This window comes from Python bivittatus, unplaced genomic scaffold (assembly GCF_059951505.1).
Source record: "Python bivittatus isolate LINGU-HERP-01145 unplaced genomic scaffold, Pbiv_v1 ctg000070_np1212, whole genome shotgun sequence".
Classification (NCBI taxonomy): Eukaryota; Metazoa; Chordata; class Lepidosauria; order Squamata; family Pythonidae; genus Python; species Python bivittatus.
In genome coordinates this window covers 13,991,053-14,014,770 of record NW_028277034.1, presented here as the reverse complement: position 1 = coordinate 14,014,770, position 23,718 = coordinate 13,991,053, and the positions used below count along the sequence as shown (strand labels likewise).

The 23,718-nt window shown below is 36.4% G+C and overlaps 2 protein-coding genes across 8 annotated transcripts in view; one reads left to right on the top strand and one right to left on the bottom strand.

Moving 5' to 3' along the window:
* Nucleotides 1–4,510, top strand: part of CLCN3 (Cl-/H+ antiporter 3) — a 46,508-nt gene extending 41,998 nt beyond the window's left edge. For 6 of the 7 annotated variants that reach the window (XM_088132327.1, XM_088132350.1, XM_088132320.1 and 3 more), the window contains 2 exons: nt 243–318; nt 1,619–4,510. In XM_088132327.1, coding sequence (XP_087988453.1) covers nt 243–318; nt 1,619–1,777 — 235 coding nt within the window. In that variant the 3' untranslated portion in view covers nt 1,778–4,510. The remainder of the gene's footprint in view (nt 1–242; nt 319–1,618) is intronic. The other variant, XM_088132334.1, reaches the window with a different exon arrangement.
* Nucleotides 4,511–6,990: 2,480 nt separating this feature from the next.
* On the bottom strand, nt 6,991–20,507 carry HPF1 (histone PARylation factor 1). Its single transcript, XM_088132361.1, has 9 exons — nt 20,379–20,507; nt 18,822–18,960; nt 18,138–18,297; nt 15,727–15,916; nt 14,601–14,699; nt 10,504–10,654; nt 8,605–8,692; nt 7,503–7,675; nt 6,991–7,231 (listed from the first exon to the last, which is right to left on the bottom strand). The coding sequence occupies exons 2-9, from the start codon at nt 18,945–18,947 to the stop codon at nt 7,100–7,102; spliced, it is 1,119 nt and encodes a 372-aa protein (XP_087988487.1). The 5' UTR covers nt 18,948–18,960; nt 20,379–20,507; the 3' UTR covers nt 6,991–7,099.
* Between the last annotated feature and the right edge of the window lie 3,211 nt (nt 20,508–23,718).

The window sequence follows — 23,718 nt, the reverse complement described above, 5'->3', positions numbered from 1 at the left end:
ATAGCCTCAGGAAACTGGAGGTTTTAGTGAAGTGGTAAAAATATCTAGATACCAGTGTTCATCATGTTCAAACTCATTCTTGTTTTATGCCCTCACAGTAAATTTTACATCTTTTGAAAGAGGTGTTGACCAAAAAGGTTTTCGTTTCACTGTTTTCATTACTACCAGTTCTGCAATCCATGTTTTCATTTCATTTCATTTTATTTCACACACAGTTATTAGCATAACATGATCTGTTTCAGGATTGTCTTGGGGATCATCACAAAGAAGAACATATTAGAGCATCTCGAGCAACTAAAGCAGCACGTCGAACCCTTGGTGATTAGATATATCAGATCTCATTTGACACTTTAGACATCAGGAAGCATGAAACTTGTGAATTGTTCAGTGTTCTATCACAACATCTGGACAACCAATCATATACAACTCTAAAAGCTTTTAAAATAGAATGCCATGTAAATTTTAAACATATTATTTAACATCCATTTGTTGAAAACAAGCTAAATGAAGATATGAACTAATTAAAAGAAAACGTGAAGTATTTTAGCAATCCCAGTGATAGAAATTCTGGTATTCCCATAGATACTAGGATATGTCTTTTTCTTTTCCCTAGTTTTGTGAAATTACATAAAACATGCCAAAACTCTGTGATTAGAGTTTTCATTTTTGATTTTAGCTACTACTTAACCTGCAAATGACGTGTTAGTCTTGACATCTACAACAGGATATTTTTTATCTTATTGTTTGGGTTTCCTGTATTTCCTTGTTATCAACAGTAATGCTATTTATGAGATATCCCTTTTGCTGTATTTTATGACCCACAGATTCTAATTGCTGCTCTGCAGTAGTTGCTGTTAAAACCTGTCTTCCAAGTTTAGCTGCTTACATGTTTATTTAACTTGTATTTTTTCTAATACTTCACAAGTTTTTCATGCATCCTTATAAGAACAGTTACAGTACAACTACTAACCAGAGTAACAAGATTGGAAGCTTATTCTCTCTGCCTCTCCTATAATAGTATCTCTTAGGACAGCTTCACTCTTTGATAATAAATAGCAAGACTTTGATCATAACAGCATTGCTTTTTAATTTGGGGAAAATAGGGCTATAATTTTTTTTTTTTTAATCTGAATTTCAAATAAATTTATCTATGATTATCTATTGGTTAAGCTTATCTCTTATGGAGATACCCAAAGCAGTGTGCATAGTTGAACAGAGCCTCAAAATTGAATTATCAAGCAATTTTGAGTTTGGCTAGATTCAACTATATTTTCTTTTTACAATGGGATCAACTTCATTTACTCAAATCTTTTTTTTTTCCTTTGTTACTTTTTGTTGGTATATGATAATCAGCAACAAATTATCAGCGGGTGGGAGCTTGGTTATTTCCTAGGTGAAAGTAAGTAATAGTTTAGTTTAGTGACCATCCTCTTTACTTTCATAGTACTTTTATAGTTTTAACAAAACGATGGTTACTTCCTGTCACGATGCATTCTTTGGAATGATCAGGCTTTGCTGCTCTGTTCCTATCAACAAAAAAGATTTTGTGTACAAGAGAGGTTGATTGCCTTTAGACCTTGTAGTTAATTAGCTATATTTTGTGTGTGTCTCTTTCTAGGCGCCTCCTTGGCATCATAACAAAAAAAGATATCCTCCGACATATGGCCCAGATGGCAAATCAAGACCCCGCATCAATAATGTTCAACTGAACTCAATAACTGAGGAGAGAGAGGAAAGTGAAGAAGAGGTTCATTTGCTGAACAGTACAACACTTTAATATAAGGCATAGTTTTGTAACACAAAAGAAAGGCTGGATTTTTTGAAAAGTATACTGCTGGAATTTAGGAGTTGATTTAGGAAAAGGTGGTTTTACAATGGATATGACAGATTTTATTAGATGGTGACAACGAAAATCTGAAAACCTGCACTGGATGCACTCTGAATTGTTAGATCTGTCATGATAGTGCAGTCGGAAGTTGTATCAGCAGTTCATAACTCCAGTTTGGACCTTGCTGCTGTAGCATGGAAGAAATTGATGGTTGGTCCCTGTTTCTCAATCGTACTGAGTTGAGCCATCCTTGGAAAACTGGAAGATTTGGCCCTTTTTACCAGAGACAGTTGTTAATTGATGAAATGTATAGTTATTCCACGTTACCTCTTTACATTCCAGAAGAGCTTTTCTCTCTCCTGAGCCCCAACTGAGCCTCCTTACGATTGATGCGTCTTTTTGAAATGGTGGTTTCTCATATTGAGATGTACTGTGACCTGCTGAATTTGATCACAAGAAGGAAGTATTTCTTGTGCCATTTAAATTTAAGAGTTTGTATGTCATGAAAGTCTTGTGACAGTTTAGATCTACTGCAACAAAAGCAGATTGAGCAGGTTAATAAACTTGGGTGAAGCATGTTAAACCCTGCAGTTTAGTAGTTGCAAGTTAAACAGCCAAATCTGTTTCAAGTATGTTTCTGTTGCAAAATAATGACTTAGGCTTATGCAATTTTTGTACTATTAAAAACCCTAAGTTATATACCAATGTTGTGCAATGTAAAGAAAATACTACTACTCTACTAAGAACTGGAACAATTCTGTTTGTGTACCTGATAGCAACTGCATGTTCAAACACTGGAGAATATTCCCCCTAAATTAAGGTCTTTTTGTTCTTCATTCCTATACCAAATAAAGGCAGAAAAATGTGCACTAAATATACATACCATAGTTTTTGTTTTTACAGATTAGAATATATTAAATATAAATGAGTTAATAGTCACACTATTGATTTTACTTTAATAATGTGATTTTTATAGAATAATTCAAATCCTCCATAAACAATTTGGCAAAAGTTTCTAATGAAAATATTTTTATATTTCTTTGTAACCCATCCTGATACTAGATTGCCATAATTTTAAATTTATTATTTGTTGTTAATTAAGGGGCTAGAGTATTAATAGACCCTTATTTGTAAATATTACCAAATTTAAAACTTTTCATTTTTAGGAACTTTGAAGTGGTACCAGTTGATTTGAAATACAATCGAGTTACTTGAAAAATTCTGTAATACATAAATACAAGCCAAGAACTGACATGACAACTGGATTTTACTATCCCTAATTAAAAATGTCTGCATTTTGAATATTCATTTATTAGAGAGAAGTATTGCAAGTACTTGATATGAGGTTTGATTTACCTAATAAAACTGATATGCTATATAAAGTTCAGGAGTGATTGGCAGTTGAACATTCTAAGATCACACCATCTTGTTGGCTATTTGAATATTACTGAAAACATTAATTAGCTGTAAAATTATGGTTGTATGATAAGGTCTGTTTGCACAGTATGACTTCTGTCTTTTGTTTGTCCCTCCTACCTCTATTGATAAGCTTGTTTTGAAATGCTGGAATTTCAAAACTATTAGCAAAACTGCACAGGAAGTCACTTTAAGGAGGCAAACAAAATCAGATGCTCTATTCTGTGCATGCAAGACCTTGTAACAAGAGGTTATTTTTGTTGCCAAAGTAAAATATAGTCTGTATTTTTTCCTGTAAAACATATGATCCAAAGATACTGATCCAAGTCTTTGAGAAAAAAAAAATATTCCAAAGGAATACCACAATAAAAGTTATGAGTCAGTACTGCAGACTAACTGGTCCAGATAATCTTAGGAGATGGTTTTTCAGAACCCTTGAGAATGTTTCTCTGCAGTTACTAATTGTTCATTGTGATTAGGTACTTCAACACCACTTCAGAAAAATTATACTTTTGGGGTTAAACAATTACTCCTCTTTTGGCACCTGTACACCTCTTACTGTATAAATCACTGTTAACAGCATTTAGCTTATGTATAAACACATTTTAGGAATCCTGGGATGCTTCCATTAAAACTAAACATGATGGAATCCTTCTGTTCTTTACACTAATCATGCAGATCTAAAATGATTTTTCCTGCAGCGTGTTTTTAAAACTTTTAAGTTTCAAACTGCCCTCTATACACTTGGTTTGCCATTAGGCTCTTTACCAAAGTTGCCTATTATATTAATTCACAATGCCCTTTGCAACATGAAGTGATGCCAACCCATATCCTGGATGTATTTTAATTTAGTAATTCATACCTATAGTATGATCTAATGCAGTGTTTGATGTTCTTACCCAGATAACTTCTTACAAGCACATAAAATGTGCCTCTGCTCATGATGTGTTAGAGATTCTGAAATTAGTGTGCCTGAGTATTCAACAGAAACTATTTATTAGTAATAATGTAACTAATTACAGAGCCTTATTCAAGTTGGAACAGAATGGGATGTCTGGGGATGTCTACATTTTTTTCTCTATTGAACAGTTCAGTTGCTGATTATGAAAATTGCATCTGTAATATTTTGAGAGCTGTATTAACCATTGATCTTAGTGTTTTTATTTATACTTGTGTGATAGAATTGCATTTCATTACAGTAAAATAAAGTTCTGTTACTGTGATGATTTCATTAGAAAACCTATTAAACATTTCTGTATGACTGTTTAGATTTTACTTTCTTGCTTTATTCAGCTGCAGTACTAGTGACCCATGTCTCTTTATCTGAAGATATGAGAGATCCTATAAAAGATTCAAATTGAAGAATTAAAACAGTTTTTCCCACATTGTTATAACTGCACTAGGCAAATCCAATAAATAAAAAATTATGCTTATAATTATTAAAGTATCTAGCTCTACAATCATCAACAAATTATTGCTAACAGTAATGAATGCACTGAATAAGATTCAGACTTGTGTCAACAAACTTTGCAGAGCCTTAGAAGGAGGTAACAGAATAGCGATTTCTGTGAATATTTTTTTCTCCCCATGCTGCTAAATAGTGCATATCTAGCAATACACTTTGGGGGTTATTAATTTGGGAGCATTCCTTCAATCTGCTCTAAAGCCTACATCAATTTTACTAGTTTAAAAAACTCTCATCTTTTAAGTTAAACAGCAATTTAGTCTGAACACATAAAGTACATTTGAAGCAGATTAGTTGTTTGTTAAAAGGTAATTAATGAAATATCTCTTTTGCCTTTATCAATATGCAACACCTATTCCTTCCTTAAAGTTCCTGTAAGTTTCCTTTTTGGCTTTTAGTCCATGGGCTTTATGAGCTGATGTCATTAAGAGGTTTTAAAACTAAAACTGAACATTTTTACATGATAAATCCATAATTAGTTTTCTCTCTAAAACAATTTCTTAATTGAGGGCATGTAGCATACATAAATAGTTCAAAGTACCAGGTTTTAAAGCAGGATAGATAAAAGCTGCATGCAGTAATGAGTCTCTAAAGGTACATGCACAGCTCCTCTTCCCACACCATTTCAGGTGCATGAAGATAGTTGGAGAGGTGTATGAGCCAAAATGTACTCAGGGATGGCTTCCCCGTCTCACTTCTCCAAGCACTGGTAACAGAATAGCGATTTCTGTGAATTTTTTTTTTCTCCCCATGCTGCTAAATAGTGCATATCTAGCAATACACTTTGGGGGTCATCAGGAAGATTCCATGCACCTTTATCTTCGCATATTAATCCACTTTTAAAACCTAACAGGGCAATCCAAGCATGTTATACCTCCACGCCCACTCAAGTGAGGCAAATTCCTTACTTTACATCAGCTCATGCCAGCCCAGCCTCGTCAAACCACCTCTGAGTCCAAATTGTCCCTTTCCGGAGCTGCTGAAAAAACAGTTACTAAGGGGAAGAATCAAACCTCTGAAAGGCAGAGGAATAGTCAAACGCCAAACACTAACTCAGCTTCCCCCAACAACGAGCAGCTTCCTGGCATGGCCCACTGAAGAGCCCTTCTGCTGCCGGTGAGAGGGAGGATTTATGGCCAGTTCTTAGAGGAGACCTGTTGGATGGAAGCTGCCCTTGTTATTCCATACAAGAGGGAAAAGCGCTCTCTACCAATACAGCCAAGGTTGTTGGTGGAGGTTAAAGGCGAGCCCTTCATTTATTGCTGTTTCAGTCATTGTTTTGGAAAGTCCAATGATAACAAGACATCCTTCAGAAAAACAGCAGTCCAGACCATAATCCAAGTGACATGAATCTCTTCCTGCTTCAAAAGATACATTTCTGCAAATACTTTCCAAGTTTCTGGCCCACTTTGCTCATTCAATCCCTGAGGGAAAAAAATGACACTTTCTACAGAAAGATCATTCCAAGGTGCTTAGGCCTTGCAATGGGTAACAATGCTGTGACAGTAATACAAGGCAGTTGTGATGGCTGCCATAAAGCTTGAAGGGCCATGTTGTTCAAAAAGACTCAGAGCTTAGATAATAAAAATCCGCTAAGAGGAAATTTTGAGCTTCAGTATAGATGGACAAATTATATGTTAAACTAACCGTTTTAATAATTTTTTTAAGGTTCAGGATAGATTTGAAAAGGATATCTTTCTAATGAGAAATACAAATTCACTAAATAGTTTTCACTTTTTTCTTTCTATATCTGTAGACATCATTAGGACATATGCAATATAACAAACTAATTAAAAACTGCCTGCAATAACAGGAAGAGAGAATTCATACTTGCAGCATGAGTAAGCCTAATAATTGATTAGAATTTCTAAATTACACAATCACGATACTCTGGGTATCTTACCAATGTCTAGTTTCTTTGGTTTCTTCTGTTTTTACTGTACTGAACTATAAACAACACTGCACAACATTTAAAGAAGTATCTCAGTGAGTACATCAGTCCTGGATAAAACTGCTGCACTTCATTGTTCACGAATGACATTTTCTCTCTTCCAGCACTTAGAATACATCTGCATACATCTCTGAATTGTCAGCAACAACACAAAGACTATATTTTGAAACAGTCTGTCTCCATAATCATAAGACTTCTTATTAAGGAATCCACAAAGTTCTGCGGAAAGCAGCTTAAAAACCATTATTTTACGAAGCTACAGTGGAAGTTATACTAGAGAGTAAAGGTTATTAATGATTGATATAGTTTGGATTCTACAGCCAAGATAACTCTTGCTTGGAAAAACGTTTATTTATCACACAGTAAGTACACTTTAGTAGAAAAACATTTAAAATTCATAAATAATGGTAGTCAGTATTTTACAGTATTTTAGTGTTCATCATGCTGCAAGTAGATCTACCTTCTCTTTTCTCCTATTAGCTAAGTGAGCTTCAATTATCTCTGCAAACAGATTTCTTTTCAGCAGGTTGTAAGCAAGAGGCAACAACTGGCCGACAATCTTGTGAAAATACTGCAAAAAAAATTCGAAAGATCACGGTAATGGTTTCACTGAAGTTGGTAATGTATTACAGAGCAATATAAAATTCTGTAATCTGTTTTTCATTTCCACCTTTTTCTCAATTTCTTAAGCACTTAAATCATTATATAGATAGCTACTGTTTGTCTACTGAACTTTTTTGGAGTCATTTGTTTCAGAGCCATGTATTATATTCCTATATGTTTAGAGACAATGACTCATATCCCATAAATGATTACTACTACAGAGAAAAACATTAACTTACATGTGACCCATAGCAGAAGAGGTCTATGCCCAGTTCATATCCCATTCCATAGTCACATTCATCATTGGCAAACTGAATGAAAGTTAACATTTCCTGAATAGGAGCAAAGGCTTTCAGTCTCTGGTCGTCATTAGGAGCATCTACAATGGTTTTGCAAATTCTTTTGAGACTTGCTATAAAGGAAAAGATTCCATGAGAACTGTAGTATAATATATTCCAGAACTATGCAATTTTTATGGATTTGATTCTGAAGAGATGCCTTTGGAATGCACAGGAGCACAAATTGCACCTGCCGACAACTCATTAAAGCACCTGCAAACTGCTTCCAGGACTGCACAGTTGCTTTGTGTTTCACACTCCCTTACATTTGGAAGCACCTCTTCCAAACTAAATCCAAAGCACTGCATATCTATATATTCTCTTTATGTGCAATATGTGCATTATTTTAAAATAAAACCACTTTAACTGCATAATATGCTAATTTGTATAAGTACAACAAATCTTCCAAGATTTTGGAAGTATCATGATTCTGGTCAATATTAATACAAAATGCAGGTTAATTGGTATCATTTTCTATCCCCTTTCTTACATAAATAAGTACAGAATTATAGCCTAAATTCCCACTAAAACCAATGGGACTTAAAATATGACAATGTTGCCCACCAATCTGAAATGGAATTAAATGCAATTAATATAAACCTAGCCTAATGAATTCCATGACAGAGACACAGTTGCTGCTACAACAAAGACTACTGTAGCACTTTTATTGATGTTCTCACTGCAAGGAATTCATGTCTTAATAAAATTAGTTGTCTCAGCTACGGAATTCTGCTGCTTTTAATCAATGACCTTACTAGATTAAAAACATGAGGAAAATACTAATTTCCAACTGTGTGCTTATATTTATCTATTTATTATTTTATTTATTTATTATTGTATTAAAATTTTTATTCCTGTCCACTCTGATACTCTGGGCAGCTATTTTCATTGTTTTCCTTTAAAAAAATGGCTATAATCAAATGCCAAAATATACACCATTAACAATGGCAAAATGGTACTTTTATTAATTTTATATTTTGAGAAAAAGTTCTGTAATACTTACCATTTGTTTCTGGAAGCTCTCTGTACCCAACATTATTCTTATCTACAGGGACAACTAGACCAGCTCCATGAAATGTCTTTGTTACTACCTGTTTTGAAAAAAGCAAGTAGTGTACAAACACTACCATTAGATACTATATGCAAATACACTATCCATCAAACACCAAGCTTATTTTTTGTTTTTGCTGTTTAATTGACTAATAAGTCAAATGCACATTTAAGTAGAGATATCCTGCTGATTTGAAAAGAGAAGACTTCTAGGTAAATTGATTACAGCCTAAAGATTCAACTAATAATTACCTCCAATATCACCTGGAGTTTAAAGGCCTCACTCTCTCCTATATATTATTCAAATAAATGGCAAGATTACAGACCAGATAATAGTTGTCCAAATTAAGTGGGTCTAAGATGAATATATTTAGCAAGGTCCACATCATATTTCCTGACATGCAACCAAATATCCTATTTAAAAAAAGCTAACTCTGGTTCCATCTCATAACCACAAGAAGAAGTTATCAGATATAAACAAAAGTTTGTACATATCACAGCATCTGGAAGAGTAGGACTGTTTTGCCTACTTCTCAATTTATGCAGCCAAAACAATGGTGACAAATTCAGTGAGAATGCTGGTGATTTGACTCACAAAATGTAAAACTAATTGGTTACAGTGTTCAGGAACTCTACCACCTGTTTGTAGATTCTTGTAGAAAAGGCATTTCACCACTGGAAAGAACTTAGCTGGCATTGTGCGAATACAATGGTGTCAGATGTTCATCTATTTATTATTTATTGTTGGTGAGATATAATAAACAACTACCATACAGGTAGTCCTCACTTAGCAACCACAGTTGGGACCAGCAACTCAGTCGTTAAGCGAAGCAGTTGCTAAGTGAAAACAGAATTGTGCTTACGATCTCATTTCAGCTTTCCTTTGCTTTACAGACCTGCGAAGGTCATAAATGTGAGGATTGGTTGCAACCTTTTTTTTTCACCACCTTCGTAACTGCGAACAATCGCTAAATGAGGACTACCTGTAATATCACAATAACTGATGAATATACAATATAATCACTGTCGTGTATGAAGATTTTTAAAATAAACTAAACATAAAAACTAAAAAAAAAACCCATATAGTAGTAATTTGGCATTAATATGAGATTAATTCATTCCTTAAACTTATTATATCTAGATCATATAGAAATATACTGTTCAATCTCATTTTTAACAATAAAGACATTTTGAAAATACGCTGCACATATGGGTTCACTTCTTGACCCATAAATAATAAATAAAGGATAAATAATTTATCCTCTGCCAAGAGGATTAATAATGCCAAAGTTCTTCCTAAAATCACAAATTCCATATCATGGGAATATAATTTAACATACATTTATATTTTTGTTACTTTTTTTTCCCAGAATTGTATTAACATATGCTATAGCTTGAAACCAAACAGGCTATACAAGACCAAATCATTAGTTAACAAATCCTCAACTTTTTTACAATGTCAACCCAGAAAATCTGATATCCAACCTGTTCTGAATATTTTCTGAAGTCCAATAAACATGAAACAGTATTTTCTGATTAATTAATTTCATTCTTACATCATAAGTGTATTTTACACTTTTAAGACTGGATGGTGACAGAGAACTAAGGTTTTTAGGCCCCCATCCCTGTTGCAGAGTATGCCTTAAGTTACAGTATCTGTTATGCTCACAGCATGCTTGTTGCCATTTGCACACTAGCTATCAACTCAACTTTTCACTGTGCTGAACCCAGGAATCAATTGTGATTCTTTGATTTGGGAAGAGGCTTAGGAATAAACATGTTTTAGCATAAACAGCGAAAAAAGATAAATGCTGTACTAGAGTTTATTGAATCTGGAAAAATCAAACCTTACCTTCTTATCTCGCTCTTTCATCTTCAAGCTTTTTTGTTCTAGCGAGTAACCCAATTGTTTTGCTATTTTGGTTAGTTTTTCATCTGTATATCTTAATAAGCCACTTCTCTTTTTATTAGTCAGTTCTTTAAGCTTTTTAGACAAAAAGAACCTGAAACAAAAGAAAACAAATCATACAATGTATTGTTTTGAAAAGACTCAAACATGCCTTTACTAGCCAACAGAAGCACACTTTAAAACAGCACAACTAGTAGAAATTACAAAGGCTGCTGCTGTGTGCTCCAGAATAGACTTCTGATGGTCAGGAGTGCCTGAAAAGTACTATCAGAAGTACTATGAAAAAGTTTCAAAGAGATGGTAACATTTTTCAAGTAGTTGTATGAAAATTTTATCAAAGACTAAACAGCTGTTTGCAAACAAACAGACACCAGATAAAGATTTCATCACTTCATATGCACATCAGTATATATGGATTATTAGATCTACATCAGCTCAGTTAATTTAATTTTTAATTAGCCTAGAATTAGGATTAGATGTTGATCTATTTCTATACTATAACATAAGACAAAGTTTTGACAAACAACTTTCTCTTAATATTTAAAAAAAATGTATGCTGCTGCTGCTGCTGCTTGCGAAAACCACGTTTTCCCAGGAGAGTTCTTAAACATAAAACAGTAATTAAAAAATACAGTGGGGCAAAAAAGTATTTAGTCAGCCACCAATTGTGCAAGTTCTCCCACTTGAAAAGATGAGAGAGGCCTGTAATTTTCATCATAGGTATGCCTCAACTATGAGAGACAAAATGGGGGGAAAAATCCAGAAAATCACATTGTCTGATTTTTAAAGAATTTATTTGCAAATCATGGTGGAAAATAAGTATTTGGTCACCTACAAACAAGCAAGATGTCTGGCTCTCACAGACCTGTAACTACTTCTTTAAGAGGCTCCTCTGTCCTCCACTCGTTACCTGTAGTAATGGCACCTGTTTGACCTTGTTATTAGTATAAAAGACACCTGTCCACAACCTCAAACAGTCACACTCCAAGCTCCACTATGGCCAAGACCAAAGAGCTGTTGAAGGACACCAGAAACAAAATTGTAGACCTGCACCAGGCTGGGAAGACTGAATCTGCAATAGGCAAGCAGCTTGGTGTGAAGAAATCAACTGTGGGAGCAATAATTAGAAAATAGAAGACATACAAGACCACTGATAATCTCCCTCGATCTGGGGCTCCATGCAAGATCTCACCCCGTGGGGTCAAAATGATCACAAGAATGGTGAGCAAAAATCCCAGAACCACATGGGGGGACCTAGTGAATGACCTGCAGTGAGCTGGGACCAAAGTAACAAAGGCTACCATCAGTAACACACTATGCCGCCAGGGACTCAAATCCTGCAGTGCCAGACGTGTCCCCCTGCTTAAGCCAGTACATGTCCGGGCCCGTCTGAAGTTTGCTAGAGAGCATTTGGATGATCCAGAAGAGGACTGGGAGAATGTCATATGGTCAGATGAAACCAAAGTAGAACGTTTTGGTCTAAACTCAACTCGTTGTGTTTGGAAGAGAGAGAATGCTGAGTTGCATCCAAAGAACACCATACCTACTATAAAGCATGGGGGTGGAAACATCATGCTTTGGGGCTGTTTTTCTGCAAAGGGACCAGGACGACTGATCCATGTAAAGGAAAGAATGAATGGGGCCATGTACAGTGGGGCAAAAAAGTATTTAGTCAGCCACCAATTGTGCAAGTTCTCCCACTTAAAAAGATGAGAGAGGCCTGTAATTTTCATCATAGGTATACCTCAACTATGAGAGACAAAATGGGGGGAAAAATCCAGAAAATCACATTGTCTGATTTTTAAAGAATTTATTTGCAAATCATGGTGGAAAATAAGTATTTGGTCAATATCAAAAGTTCATCTCAATACTTTGTTATATATCCTTTGTTGGCAATGACAGAGGTCAAACGTTTTCTGTAAGTCTTCACAAGGTTTTCACACACTGTTGCTGGTATTTTGGCCCATTCCTCCATGCAGATCTCCTCTAGAGCAGTGATGTTTTGGGGCTGTCGCTGGGCAACACGGACTTTCAACTCCCTCCAAAGGTTTTCCATGGGGTTGAGATCTGGAGACTGGCTAGGCCACTCCAGGACCTTGAAATGCTTCTTACGAAGCCACTCCTTCGTTGCCTGGGCGGTGTGTTTGGCATCATTGTCATGCTGAAAGACCCAGCCACGTTTCATCTTCAATGCCCTTGCTGATGGAAGGAGGTGTTCACTCAAAATCTCACAATACATTTTTGCTCACCGTTCTTGTGATCATTTTGACCCCACAGGGTGAGATCTTGCATGGAGCCCCAGATCGAGGGAGATTATCAGTGGTCTTGTATGTCTTCCATTTTCTAATTCTTGCTCCCACAGCTGATTTCTTCACACCAAGGTGCTTGCCTATTGCAGATTCAGTCTTCCTAGCCTGGTGCAGGTCTACAATTTTGTTTCTGGTGTCCTTCAACAGCTCTTTGGTCTTCGCTATAGTGGAGCTTGGAGTGTGACTGTTTGAGGTTGTGGACAGGTGTCTTTTATACTAATAACAAGGTCAAACAGGTGCCATTACTGCAGGTAACGAGTGGAGGACAGAGGAGCCTCTTAAAGAAGTAGTTACAGGTCTGTGAGAGCCAGACATCTTGCTTGTTTGTAGGTGACCAAATACTTATTTTCCACCATGATTTGCAAATAAATTCTTTAAAAATCAGACAATGTGTTTTTCTGGATTTTTTTTCTCATGTTGTCTCTCATAGTTGAGGTATACCTATGATGAAAATTACAGGCCTCTCTCATCTTTTTAAGTGGGAGAACTTGCACAATTGGTGGCTGACTAAATACTTTTTTGCCCCACTGTACAATATATATGTAAAACAACCCCATACCAGACTGATTAAAACATCTTCTATGCAACATATGCTCTTAAAATACCATTTTAAGAGAAGCTGAGGCAAACAAAAGCCACAGAAAATATCCATCCAATATCCTATTGATTGGTTACACTTGCTTTGAGTTAGTCAACAGAAAAAAAAACATCAGTGAATGTAAACTGAACAATTCCTACCACATCATTACACTACATTGCATTGGTTTTATGTTTTTGTTTGAATTTAGTATTATATTTTGTAAGCTGCCCAGAGTCCACTAGAGTAGGCGGCTATATTAAATCTAATTAATAATAACAACTAAGCTCTGTTATACATAGTTTTCAATAAACTGCTGAAAATGTGACTGATACATTTAGGAGTGAACAGCTGGCAAATTGATACAAGAAATCATTTTGACATCATCACCATATTCAGAAAGAATTATTACTTGAATATGGAAAGTTATATATGCATCCTCCAATATTCCTGTATTCAAACACAAATCTGAATATAAACTAGAGTCATGTGAAAGAGTCTTACAATGTCTTGAGCAATGCAGTGCATAGAAGTGCTAACAGAAAAGCAGATTCCAGCCTTATTTTCTAGAAAATATTACTATTTTACAGAGATTAAAAATATTACGTGGCCACCCATAATATTCTCAAAACTGATAAAGTATATAACAGCAAATAACATGTGACTAAACAGTGCTACTGAACAATTCAAATAAGAAATTCTGAGAATCAAACTAAGCAATCTCCTACCATTAAGTTCTGAGTCAAGAACAAGTTCCTGCCATAAATAAAACAAGAGCAGCAACTTCTTCTCGATCATCAGACTAGATTTTGACTTTCATAACATGGGGACTATACTGTACCACAATTTGTTACAAACTTAAGAGGATTCTGTAACAGTGACTTATATTCAAACAGCTTTTAAAAAAAAGACAGGAAGAATAGGTTTCATCCCAGAACTTCACCCCAAAATTTTCTCAGAAGAACATATAAAATATACTGAAGTGGCAAGGGGTGGAGATAAAAATTAAAATACCAACATATTTTCCTAATTAAAACCGCACAGAACTACATAGCAGTAGCATATGTGAGTAAAAGAAAAGAAAATCCCTTGCATACTGAGACTGCTATTCCCAAATTAACGTCTTTTTAAAGGATGAAAGTGTTAAAACTTACTTTACAGCGGCAAATATATTGTCACCAACTTGATAAATTGTACAGCCTTTCTGGGTTTCAGTTTCACCAACCCACACTGGTAGTTGATCTGGTATATCCCTGTAATATATACAAGATATTCAGAACTGAAAACATTTTAAGAATTAGAGCTGCAGCCTCTACAGCACTGCAGAAAGACTTCTCAAACACTATTTTCCCTACCAAAAAAAATATTTGAAAAGATATACCACATATATAGATTCTGGGTATGTGAAAAACCTATCCTCCAAACTGGAAATCTGGAAATTAATCCTTCAAACTGTAAATATTTCATGATGTTTCGGACATGGGATTCCAACCAGAACATCACAAACTTCTTCTAGCTCAGATGATAACTTTTTGAAAAGCTACCTGACCACCCCCAGAACAACTGGAACAGCATAGTCAGGAGGATGACTAGATTGTAGGTTTAGAATGTATCTAATAACATCTCAAATTTTATCAAAAATTATGGCATAAGCCTTAATTTAAAAATAAAAAAGCCAGTATAGGTGAAATAACCTTGCAATTCACCACATTTGAAAACTTAGCTTTTTATGGAGAATAGATTTTACAAAAATGCTTCCACAATGACAATACATAATAAACATTTTGAATATTTACAATTAATATAACACTATGGAAGTAAATGTTATTGTGTTCAATAATTCTTAATTGCTAGTGAGAGGAAAAAATCTTTTTAAACAGTAAAATGAACTCTGAAAGCTAGTTTGTCTAAGCCAAAATTGGATGTTAACAAATAAAATCTAGCATACATACAATAGATTTTGAAGATACTAACTCTAAATTTGCCTGGAAAATAAATCACATGTCAGCAAACTTCCCAAAAGCAAATAATTTTTATTCTATACCAAAATATTCCTGGAAAATGCATATGAATTAAACAACCTAATGTCACTCCAGGACAGAACATAATCTTTGATTATCTCAAAAATGTTATGTTAGAAATGGTTTTCAACTTCATATTCTACTCAATGAAAAGAACTTAGAAAGAAAAACTGCCCTGATTATTTTAAAGCAATGGCAGGAAGAGAAAGGCTAAAGTAAAGAATTATTTCTCCCCCTCAGGGGCCAAGGTATTTCTTACCTGAAATATCCCATATGATATTGTGTTTTGCTGTCTCCGGTAATAATTGTCTGGAATTCAGGAGGATCATAAAAAAATCTCCAATGAAGGTTGAAATTTATATCTTTTGATTTATTAGTGTTTTTGTATCTTCCAGAAAGAATATCATATGGTCCAACTAGCTGAAGTCCAATACTTGATTTGAGTGCATCTGCAACACAAAAATACCTATGGTTTCATAAGTATGAAGAACTGGCCACACCAAATATATATTTAAAATGATTTAAAAGGTGCTATTATTATTTTTACTTATTTATCCACTATCCTTGCTGCTTTCTGGGATTAATGGAAAGGATGCATCTAACTTATACTTTGGATTAAGCTCTCAAGATGAAATACTATTTACTTGTTTATTTTATTCAATTTATATGGCCGCCTCTCTCACTACATTGACCCTGGGCAGCTAACAACACTTAAGAAAACACAACCAACAATGAAAATAAAATACATAACCAGCAGCCAAGGCAAAAACAACAACAACAACAACCCTCAATTAACATAGCTATCTCCTGGTTATTTTATACAAAGGATGGAGAAAATAAAGACTTTCTAACTAAAACAAAAATATTGGATCTCTGATCTACATTACATGAAAGGTTCTAGGTTTGATTATGTTTTCTTACAGCCTAATTCCAAATACATAAAATAAAGCCATGCAAAACTAGAATAAACAACTACTACTTTCACATTATGCTTTTAAAAAAGGAGACCCTTCTATAATGTTCTCTGTTCTCAAAGATTAGGGTCAAATGTGATCCTTAAGTAGCTAGAATTGCTTCATCCATGCAGAAGAACCATATTTCAGCAAACTTAGAAGAATCAAAATACTAGTAAAATTTTTTTTAAAAAATCCCAAAATGGCATTCCCACAAACAGAGAACTGAACATTCTGATTGACATGGGATGCCAATTATTAGAAACAAACAAAAAAAGTGAGGGGACCAATACATTTTATATTACATGTGAAAAGCAATGCTGGTGATGTTAAGTAGTACCAAACCATAGTATCAACCACAGTATCCTTCAAGCCCACCTGAAGGGACTGGAAGGCATGGTGTTATGGTGGTTTCCTCTGTTCTTTGCGGTTAAGTCCAATCTGTGTTGACAGGAGGGAGGCAATTGACCCTGAGGCCCATGGCTGTAGAGTACCTTAGGGCTCTACATTCATGCCCCTTCTGTTTAGCATTTATATGAGACCACTTGATGAGATAATCTGCAAATTTGGGGTCAGGTATCATCAATATACATATGATACCAATTATACATCTTGACCTTAGACCAACCAGGTGAAGCTGTCAAAGTCTTGTCTGAGTGTCTAGAAGCTGTGGGGGAACTGGATGGGGAGGAACAGACTTAAATCAAACCATTACAATACTGAGTCGATGTGTATTTGTATATCTGCTTCCCCAAGGTGGGGGATGTTTCATCTTGAATAGGATTGCACTTTCTTCTTCAGGACTGGTGTGCAATTTGGGGGTCTTCTTGGACTTAAAGCCCCTGCTTGAGGAGCAGATGGCAGCTGTGACTAAGAAGGTGTTTGCATAAATCCATCTTGTGTACCAACTGCATCCTTACTTGGATCAGGAGACTTTAGTCACTCATCCTTTAGCCATCTCACATATGGTCTACTATAATGCACTCTACATGGGCTGCTCTTGAAAACAATTCAGAATCTGCAGCTGGTCCAGAATGCAGTAGTACGGGTAATTATGGGCATATCTCATATGCCCATAATTACCCAAGTACTATGGGCAAGTCCAAGTAACACCTTTGCTCTGTGAGCTGCACTGGTTTCCACTAGACTTCTTGGTGCAATTCAAAGCGTTGGTTATTTACCTACAAAGACCTTCATGGCACAGGCTAGTTATCTAAAAAGACTATCTTCTGTTGCTTCTGCCTTGTCTGTACAATCAGGCAGAATTGGCATGTTCCAGTTCCCATTCATTAAGCAAGGTCACCTGATGAGACCTAGGAAGTGTACCTTCTTGGTCACATCTGCCTTCCAGAGGGCTATTCCCTCTTCCCCCTCTAACATCTGGCCTCCACCCTGGTTATGAAGGGTTCTTCATAAGGGTTGAAGGGTTATGAAAACCTGGTTCTTTCCCCAGGCATTGTGTTGAAGTGGTTGGCAAGTTTGCATTTTTATGGTTGCTTTTCTTCTGGCGGGGGGGGGGGGCGGGGAGGGGACACTGTTTGTTTTAATTGTATGATTACTTTTACTGTATGCCACCCAGAGTCATTATACAGTTGGGCAGCCTTATACATTTCTAAAATAAATGCTAACATTTTGAAGGTACTGTTATGCCTAAATTAAAATTGTACACACATATGCGCACACACTCATATAGATAAGATAGATGTATGGGACCTACCACATGGTTTGTCAGGTTCCAATTCCTCACAGAATTTCCAGAAATGATAGAAGTCTTCAGGCATCTTGAGCCGGTAACAGCTTTCTACTTCTTGGCGAACATATTCAGGGACATCTGCTTTGCTGGCCTGTACATTTTTTACTTCTTTAATTTTTTCACCCTACCAGTGAATAGAAAATCAGGGAAGAAATAAGCTCATACATTTATCACTTTAAGACAAGGAAGAGAAGCCTAAGGGCAGGATACAGTGTGTGGACTAACTTCTGATTTGCAGCAGACAAGGTACTGCACTAAGGAATAAATAAGGAGCAAGCAGAATATACAATTCTACTAAACACAACTCTAGGGCATGATAGACAATTGCTACATGATATAAAGTTAAACACATCTTTTTCCACATTAGTTGCTGACGTGCAATTGTTTACAGATTCACACTAAGACAAAAATAAATACGCCAAGTGAAAGGAAGTTACACATTCTACCATTGGAAACTCCTGCTGCTAAGTAAGAAGTGGTGAGGCAGACACTTTGTCTGAATTTAGAGGCACACTTGTTACTGTATCAGAGATCCTGAGGATAGGAGCTGATATTAGAATGCTATTTTGGACTCTTGCCTGTCCAAATAGTTGGAGGACACAAAACTCCTAGATCTTGGTGTGGAAAATGGGGAGATACTACTGATACCTGCTTTTGTGCTTCTGCATGGCGTCTCTGCTTCCTGCCTCCAGTCATTCTGGTACCTGTTGTTGCCATTGCTACATCCTGCCTTTTGTGGCTGTAAGAGTTTCCAAGTTCTCCTTGTGATGTCATTGCACAAAAGCTTCTAGGTTGATCAAGAAGAAATAGAAGAGGATAAGGCAGAACGTGCACATTGTAGTTTGGGTAGCTAGTAAATTTTAAAAATTACTAGTACAAAAATTGATAAAGCAGCAAGCATAACATTATTACAGTATTACTCATAAGTTCTTAAGAATATGGAAACAAGATATGAATTATAATCAGATGCTTACTTTTAAGAAGCACCACTGAACTGAAGGGGAACTTACTTCCCAGACAATATAGGAATATGTGATTTTAAACATACTCTTGCTGAGGAATAAGCCTCATATCTAATACAGGAAAATAGTATTAAACCAATGCTTCTAACTACTGCAGAGTTTTGTAATAATATGCTAGGTATTTGTATTGCTAGGTTCAAAAGAATTATTACCTTTCCCAACCTGATTCCTTCCAGATATGTTGATTATAACTCTCACTATCCCCAGACAGCCTAATCATAATGATTGGAGTCAGGAGTTTTAGTTAACACATCTGGAATGAATCAGATTAGCAAAAGTGTTTTAAGTAGGGAAAAGTAACTCAACTATGCACTGAGAAAAAATCTTTAAAATAATCAGATTCATGTTCATAAGACATTTTATATTTAGTCTGCAATATTGCACTTACTTTTGAAAGTAAGCCCCCTGAACTCAGTAGAATTTATATCAAAGCAAATGCTTTATGTATACTTTATCATTCATAAACTTGTGCAGTAAGAGAAAGTTAGAGACTTGTTTTGTACAAGAAAAAATGAAAATGAGAGGAGACTCTGTTGAGAGCTGCTGTTGCCTCCTGACTATCAGTGGTAACTTAATGCAGAGGTAAAAGGAAAGAACAAGCCCAAAGTAAAAGATTGGAGGTAGTTTCTAATGAATAGTTGTGTTTAGCCTGTTATAGCAAGGCCACTGGAAAGCTCTGTGGTACCTTAAATGTTCATCTGAAGACTAGAGTGTAGTCACCCGTGTGTGCATATTCAATCATGCATGTGTTGCTCTCTAAGGTACCACCAAACTTTGTATTGGTTTTTGAAGGAAGGAGGAACTCAGGAAACTGGGGGAATAAAAGAGAGGAGGGAAGGACTGAGGGAATCGGCAGGATGCACAAGGTTGCCTGAAGGAAGGCAAAACTTATCTGGAAGCGAATACTACTGAACCCAAGGGAGCTCCTTCTGAATAGTCGCGCAAACGCTTCCCTATGACTTTACTACAACACACAGACACCCTTCCCCCCCCCCGAGGCTGTACACTGTTTCACAGGGGGGAGAAACGGGGGGTTCAGGAAGGAAGGAGAGGAGAGGGGGAAAGGCAGCTTATGAAAAAGGAAAAGAACAGAACGAGAGAAGAAGAAAGAAACAGCAGAACAGGCAGGAAACAAGACAGGCCGCGACTAATAGAAAGAAACGAGAGCGAAAAACAGACGAACCAAAAACAAACAGCCGAGAAGCTAATTTATCCCCAAAGAAGCCTCCTCACGACATCAAAACGGAACGACGGTCTCTTCCAATTCGCGCTTCTCGCTCTTTCTCACGGAAGCGGAACTAGATCGTGACACAGCAGAGCGGAAAACGGCGAGCCGAGTTCTCGTCGCACCGCCCGGCCTCTCCGGGAAGGGCTCCTCTGCCTGCAGGGCGGATGGATTGCTGTCGGGGCTTATTCCAGAAGAAAGGGGTTCAGCCGAGCTCAACTCTAATCGCTACGTTTGATGATGATGATGATGATGATGATGAAAGCTTCCGTAGATACAAGCGGTTTCACTTGCGCTGGATTTCATTTAAGATGCGGGTCGGATGAATGACAGTCAGTGGTTGCTACCATAGTAGAATTTCTGATGTGGACAGTAGTGTGTGTGTGCAGCGCCGTGTGAATGCAAAGTACTACTTGGTAAATTTACTCTGTAAATTTACTTTAAGTAATGCGAGAGCGATGGAATTCCAAGCATGGTTGTTACGCAAGAGTTCATTTTTTGACTGTTTTGTGTTTCCCCTGCGTGGCTGTAATACTTTTTATCAAAACAAAATGGGATGAAGGCAATAAAAGATGCTAATTGTTATAGGGAAAAAATGCTCTCTGATGGGGAAAAATGCGCCATGGTTCAATGGAACCGCAAAGGTCTGTTTGTTTGTTGAGTGACACCCCTACTTTGGGTGCTGAGACGTTATTTTGGAATTCTGTTTAGTATTTTCCCTGGCGTTTTATTTAATGTAAAATACCTGAACAAAGGGAGAAATAAATTGTAGCGAGAAGACATTGCAAAGATCCAGGGTCAGTATGGTGGGTATTGGTGGCAGTAGAGAGATGTTGGGAAGATGGGGCACAAACCAGTAGTGTTGTTTATTGCAACAGTAGGAAGTTACTGGGAAAATTGGGATGGGGGGATCCCTCCAAATCAGTTGTTGCCTTATTTAGATAACACCCCTGACTAATGGAGATAATTCTCTGTTTACCAGAGGTATTACTATTCAGCGTTTTATGGGAAATGGAGGAAAAATAGAGTTTTAGTTATACAGTCTTTAAAATACCGTAAGTCTCTTCATTATTGAACTGAAAATATTCATTATTAAAACCTATCTCATTCTCCATTCCAACTGCTTTTGCATTATAAGAAAAAATCATATGTCTTACTCAATATATTGTCACATTTCTCCACTTATTCAATAATTCAGTAAGCTTATCTATTTGTAAAAAATAAAACTTTTTTTTAAATCATGATTTGCAGTTTATCTGTGACTTCAGAAATTCTTTCTCTTGTTAACAAATATGCTTCATTCAGAGTGAGCTTGAAGTGTTGTTTTGTAAATCTTGTTTTGCCAAACTCTTTTTATTCTACCAATAGAAGAGAATATACGTAGCTCAGGATTGAACTGTGGAGTCCTTGCGTTCTCAGAGAACCGAAAGGACTCTTTTTATTCTTTCCAATGCAACAGAATGTTGAAAGAAACTATGTCAAAGGGCTCAGGACTCCATTTGTCTGTCTATTCATCTGGATAACTTTTGAAAAACAAACTAGAATGCAAGCAAATTTGGTATGGTAGGAGAGATCAGCAAAACAAAGACCGAGCTTGAAAATGTGCTAGATCTGGCCAAAGGTTGCTGAGGGAAAAAGAATCCCTCAATTCATCTCTAAGGCTAAAGAAAGTCAGTTGGGCAGCAGCCTAGAATATTACCAGCATCTCCAGTCTATGATCCAGCTTCAGGAGGGGCAGGCACTTGCCTGTCATCCGAAAACAGAATGATCCTTTGGAGAGCCCTGGACCTGCTTCACTGGACATTATCCATGCTCAGGCCTCCTGGGGTCAGTCCAGGCAGAGAGGGACTGAGTTCTGGCAGTAATCCAGTTTTTGCTTGGGGGTGAAATTCATGTTTTGTTTTGTTTTTTACTTACTTGCACAAAGCCAGATTGCTCTAAAAACTTCCACTCTGTATTGTAAATTCTCATGGCAATTAAGATTTGCATGAACAAGCTGCCCCTCCCCCATTGCAATCTCCTGAAATGTTCTCACAACCCAACCGAGGGTTTGCAACCCACAGTTTGAGCATGCCATAAAGAATTCTTCCTGTTAAATTAAATCTCAGAGGCTTTGGGAATAAGCTTTTAAATTAGCACGGGCCTGAGTTATCAGCCTCATGACTCCTATTACTGATAATAGGATTTAAGTAGCTTAAACTTGTACTGTGGGTTAATGCTTCCAAAACAGTAATTCCTTATGTGTCATATGGCCTCATCAGGCAGTAAGGACTAATAATATTTGTTTGGAATGGCATTGTCCAGCAACATTTTTTAAAAATATTTTTGGACTTAGAAATTCTTCTCTGAAGCATGCTCACTTATGCATTTCTGTGCCATCCATATTAATATAAAGAACATTGTTTCTTTGATGGATTAATGGACTATCTGATAGGTCAGAATTAAAATTCTATAAAGAATAGACAATTCATTGGGCAACAGATTTGAAGATCAAAAGACTTAGGGCTTAAGTTTAGACGCCAAAAAAAAATCATACATAAAACCATTTCTTAGGTCCATTATTATTGTCATCTTTACATCTGTGTTACATAAACAATAGATACGCTCTCTTATATCTTGTATGTCTTAAAATGCAGCATCCATGGTCCACACTTTTTATATTATGCCTAGTGTTTTGGATTCAATTAAAAAAATGCTTTGGTGTGTGCAAATACAATATCTGTTTTCAGCTCCTTAAAGCAGCTCTGTCATTTCCAAGGATTCTGCAGGCTGAACTACCTTTGGGATTCCACTATAAACTGCAAACCCTGCACAGTCCTATTAATTATTATAATTGTAGTAGTTCCACAGTAGTACTCAGAATACAGAATACAGTATAATTTTTTAGCTTGCTGGGGGAGGCTAATTTTAGGGTTTATCCATTCAGACCTTTTGTCCTAGCTCCAAAATGATCTGTTTACTGATTACTGAAAACATATTGTCATATCTCAGCCTCCATCTCAGAGCTAGCTTACACCTAAGGCAAACTGAAGCCAGAGGAAAGTTATCTGGCAGGAAAGTAGTGCAAATATTCTATGTCACATGGAGGAGGAGCCTGAGGGCATATCCATGGCTGCTAGAGAGATTATGGGCAACCACAGTTTTTTCCTAGAATCAGGAGAATATTGATCTTGTGGGGTATCTTCCATGAGGTTGCTATTCCCATTGTAATCCCCATGCAGCCCACTGCCTCCTACCACATGATCCTTCAGGTTGTAACCTTATTTGTAACCTTCACCTCATTCTTCTCTTACTTGCT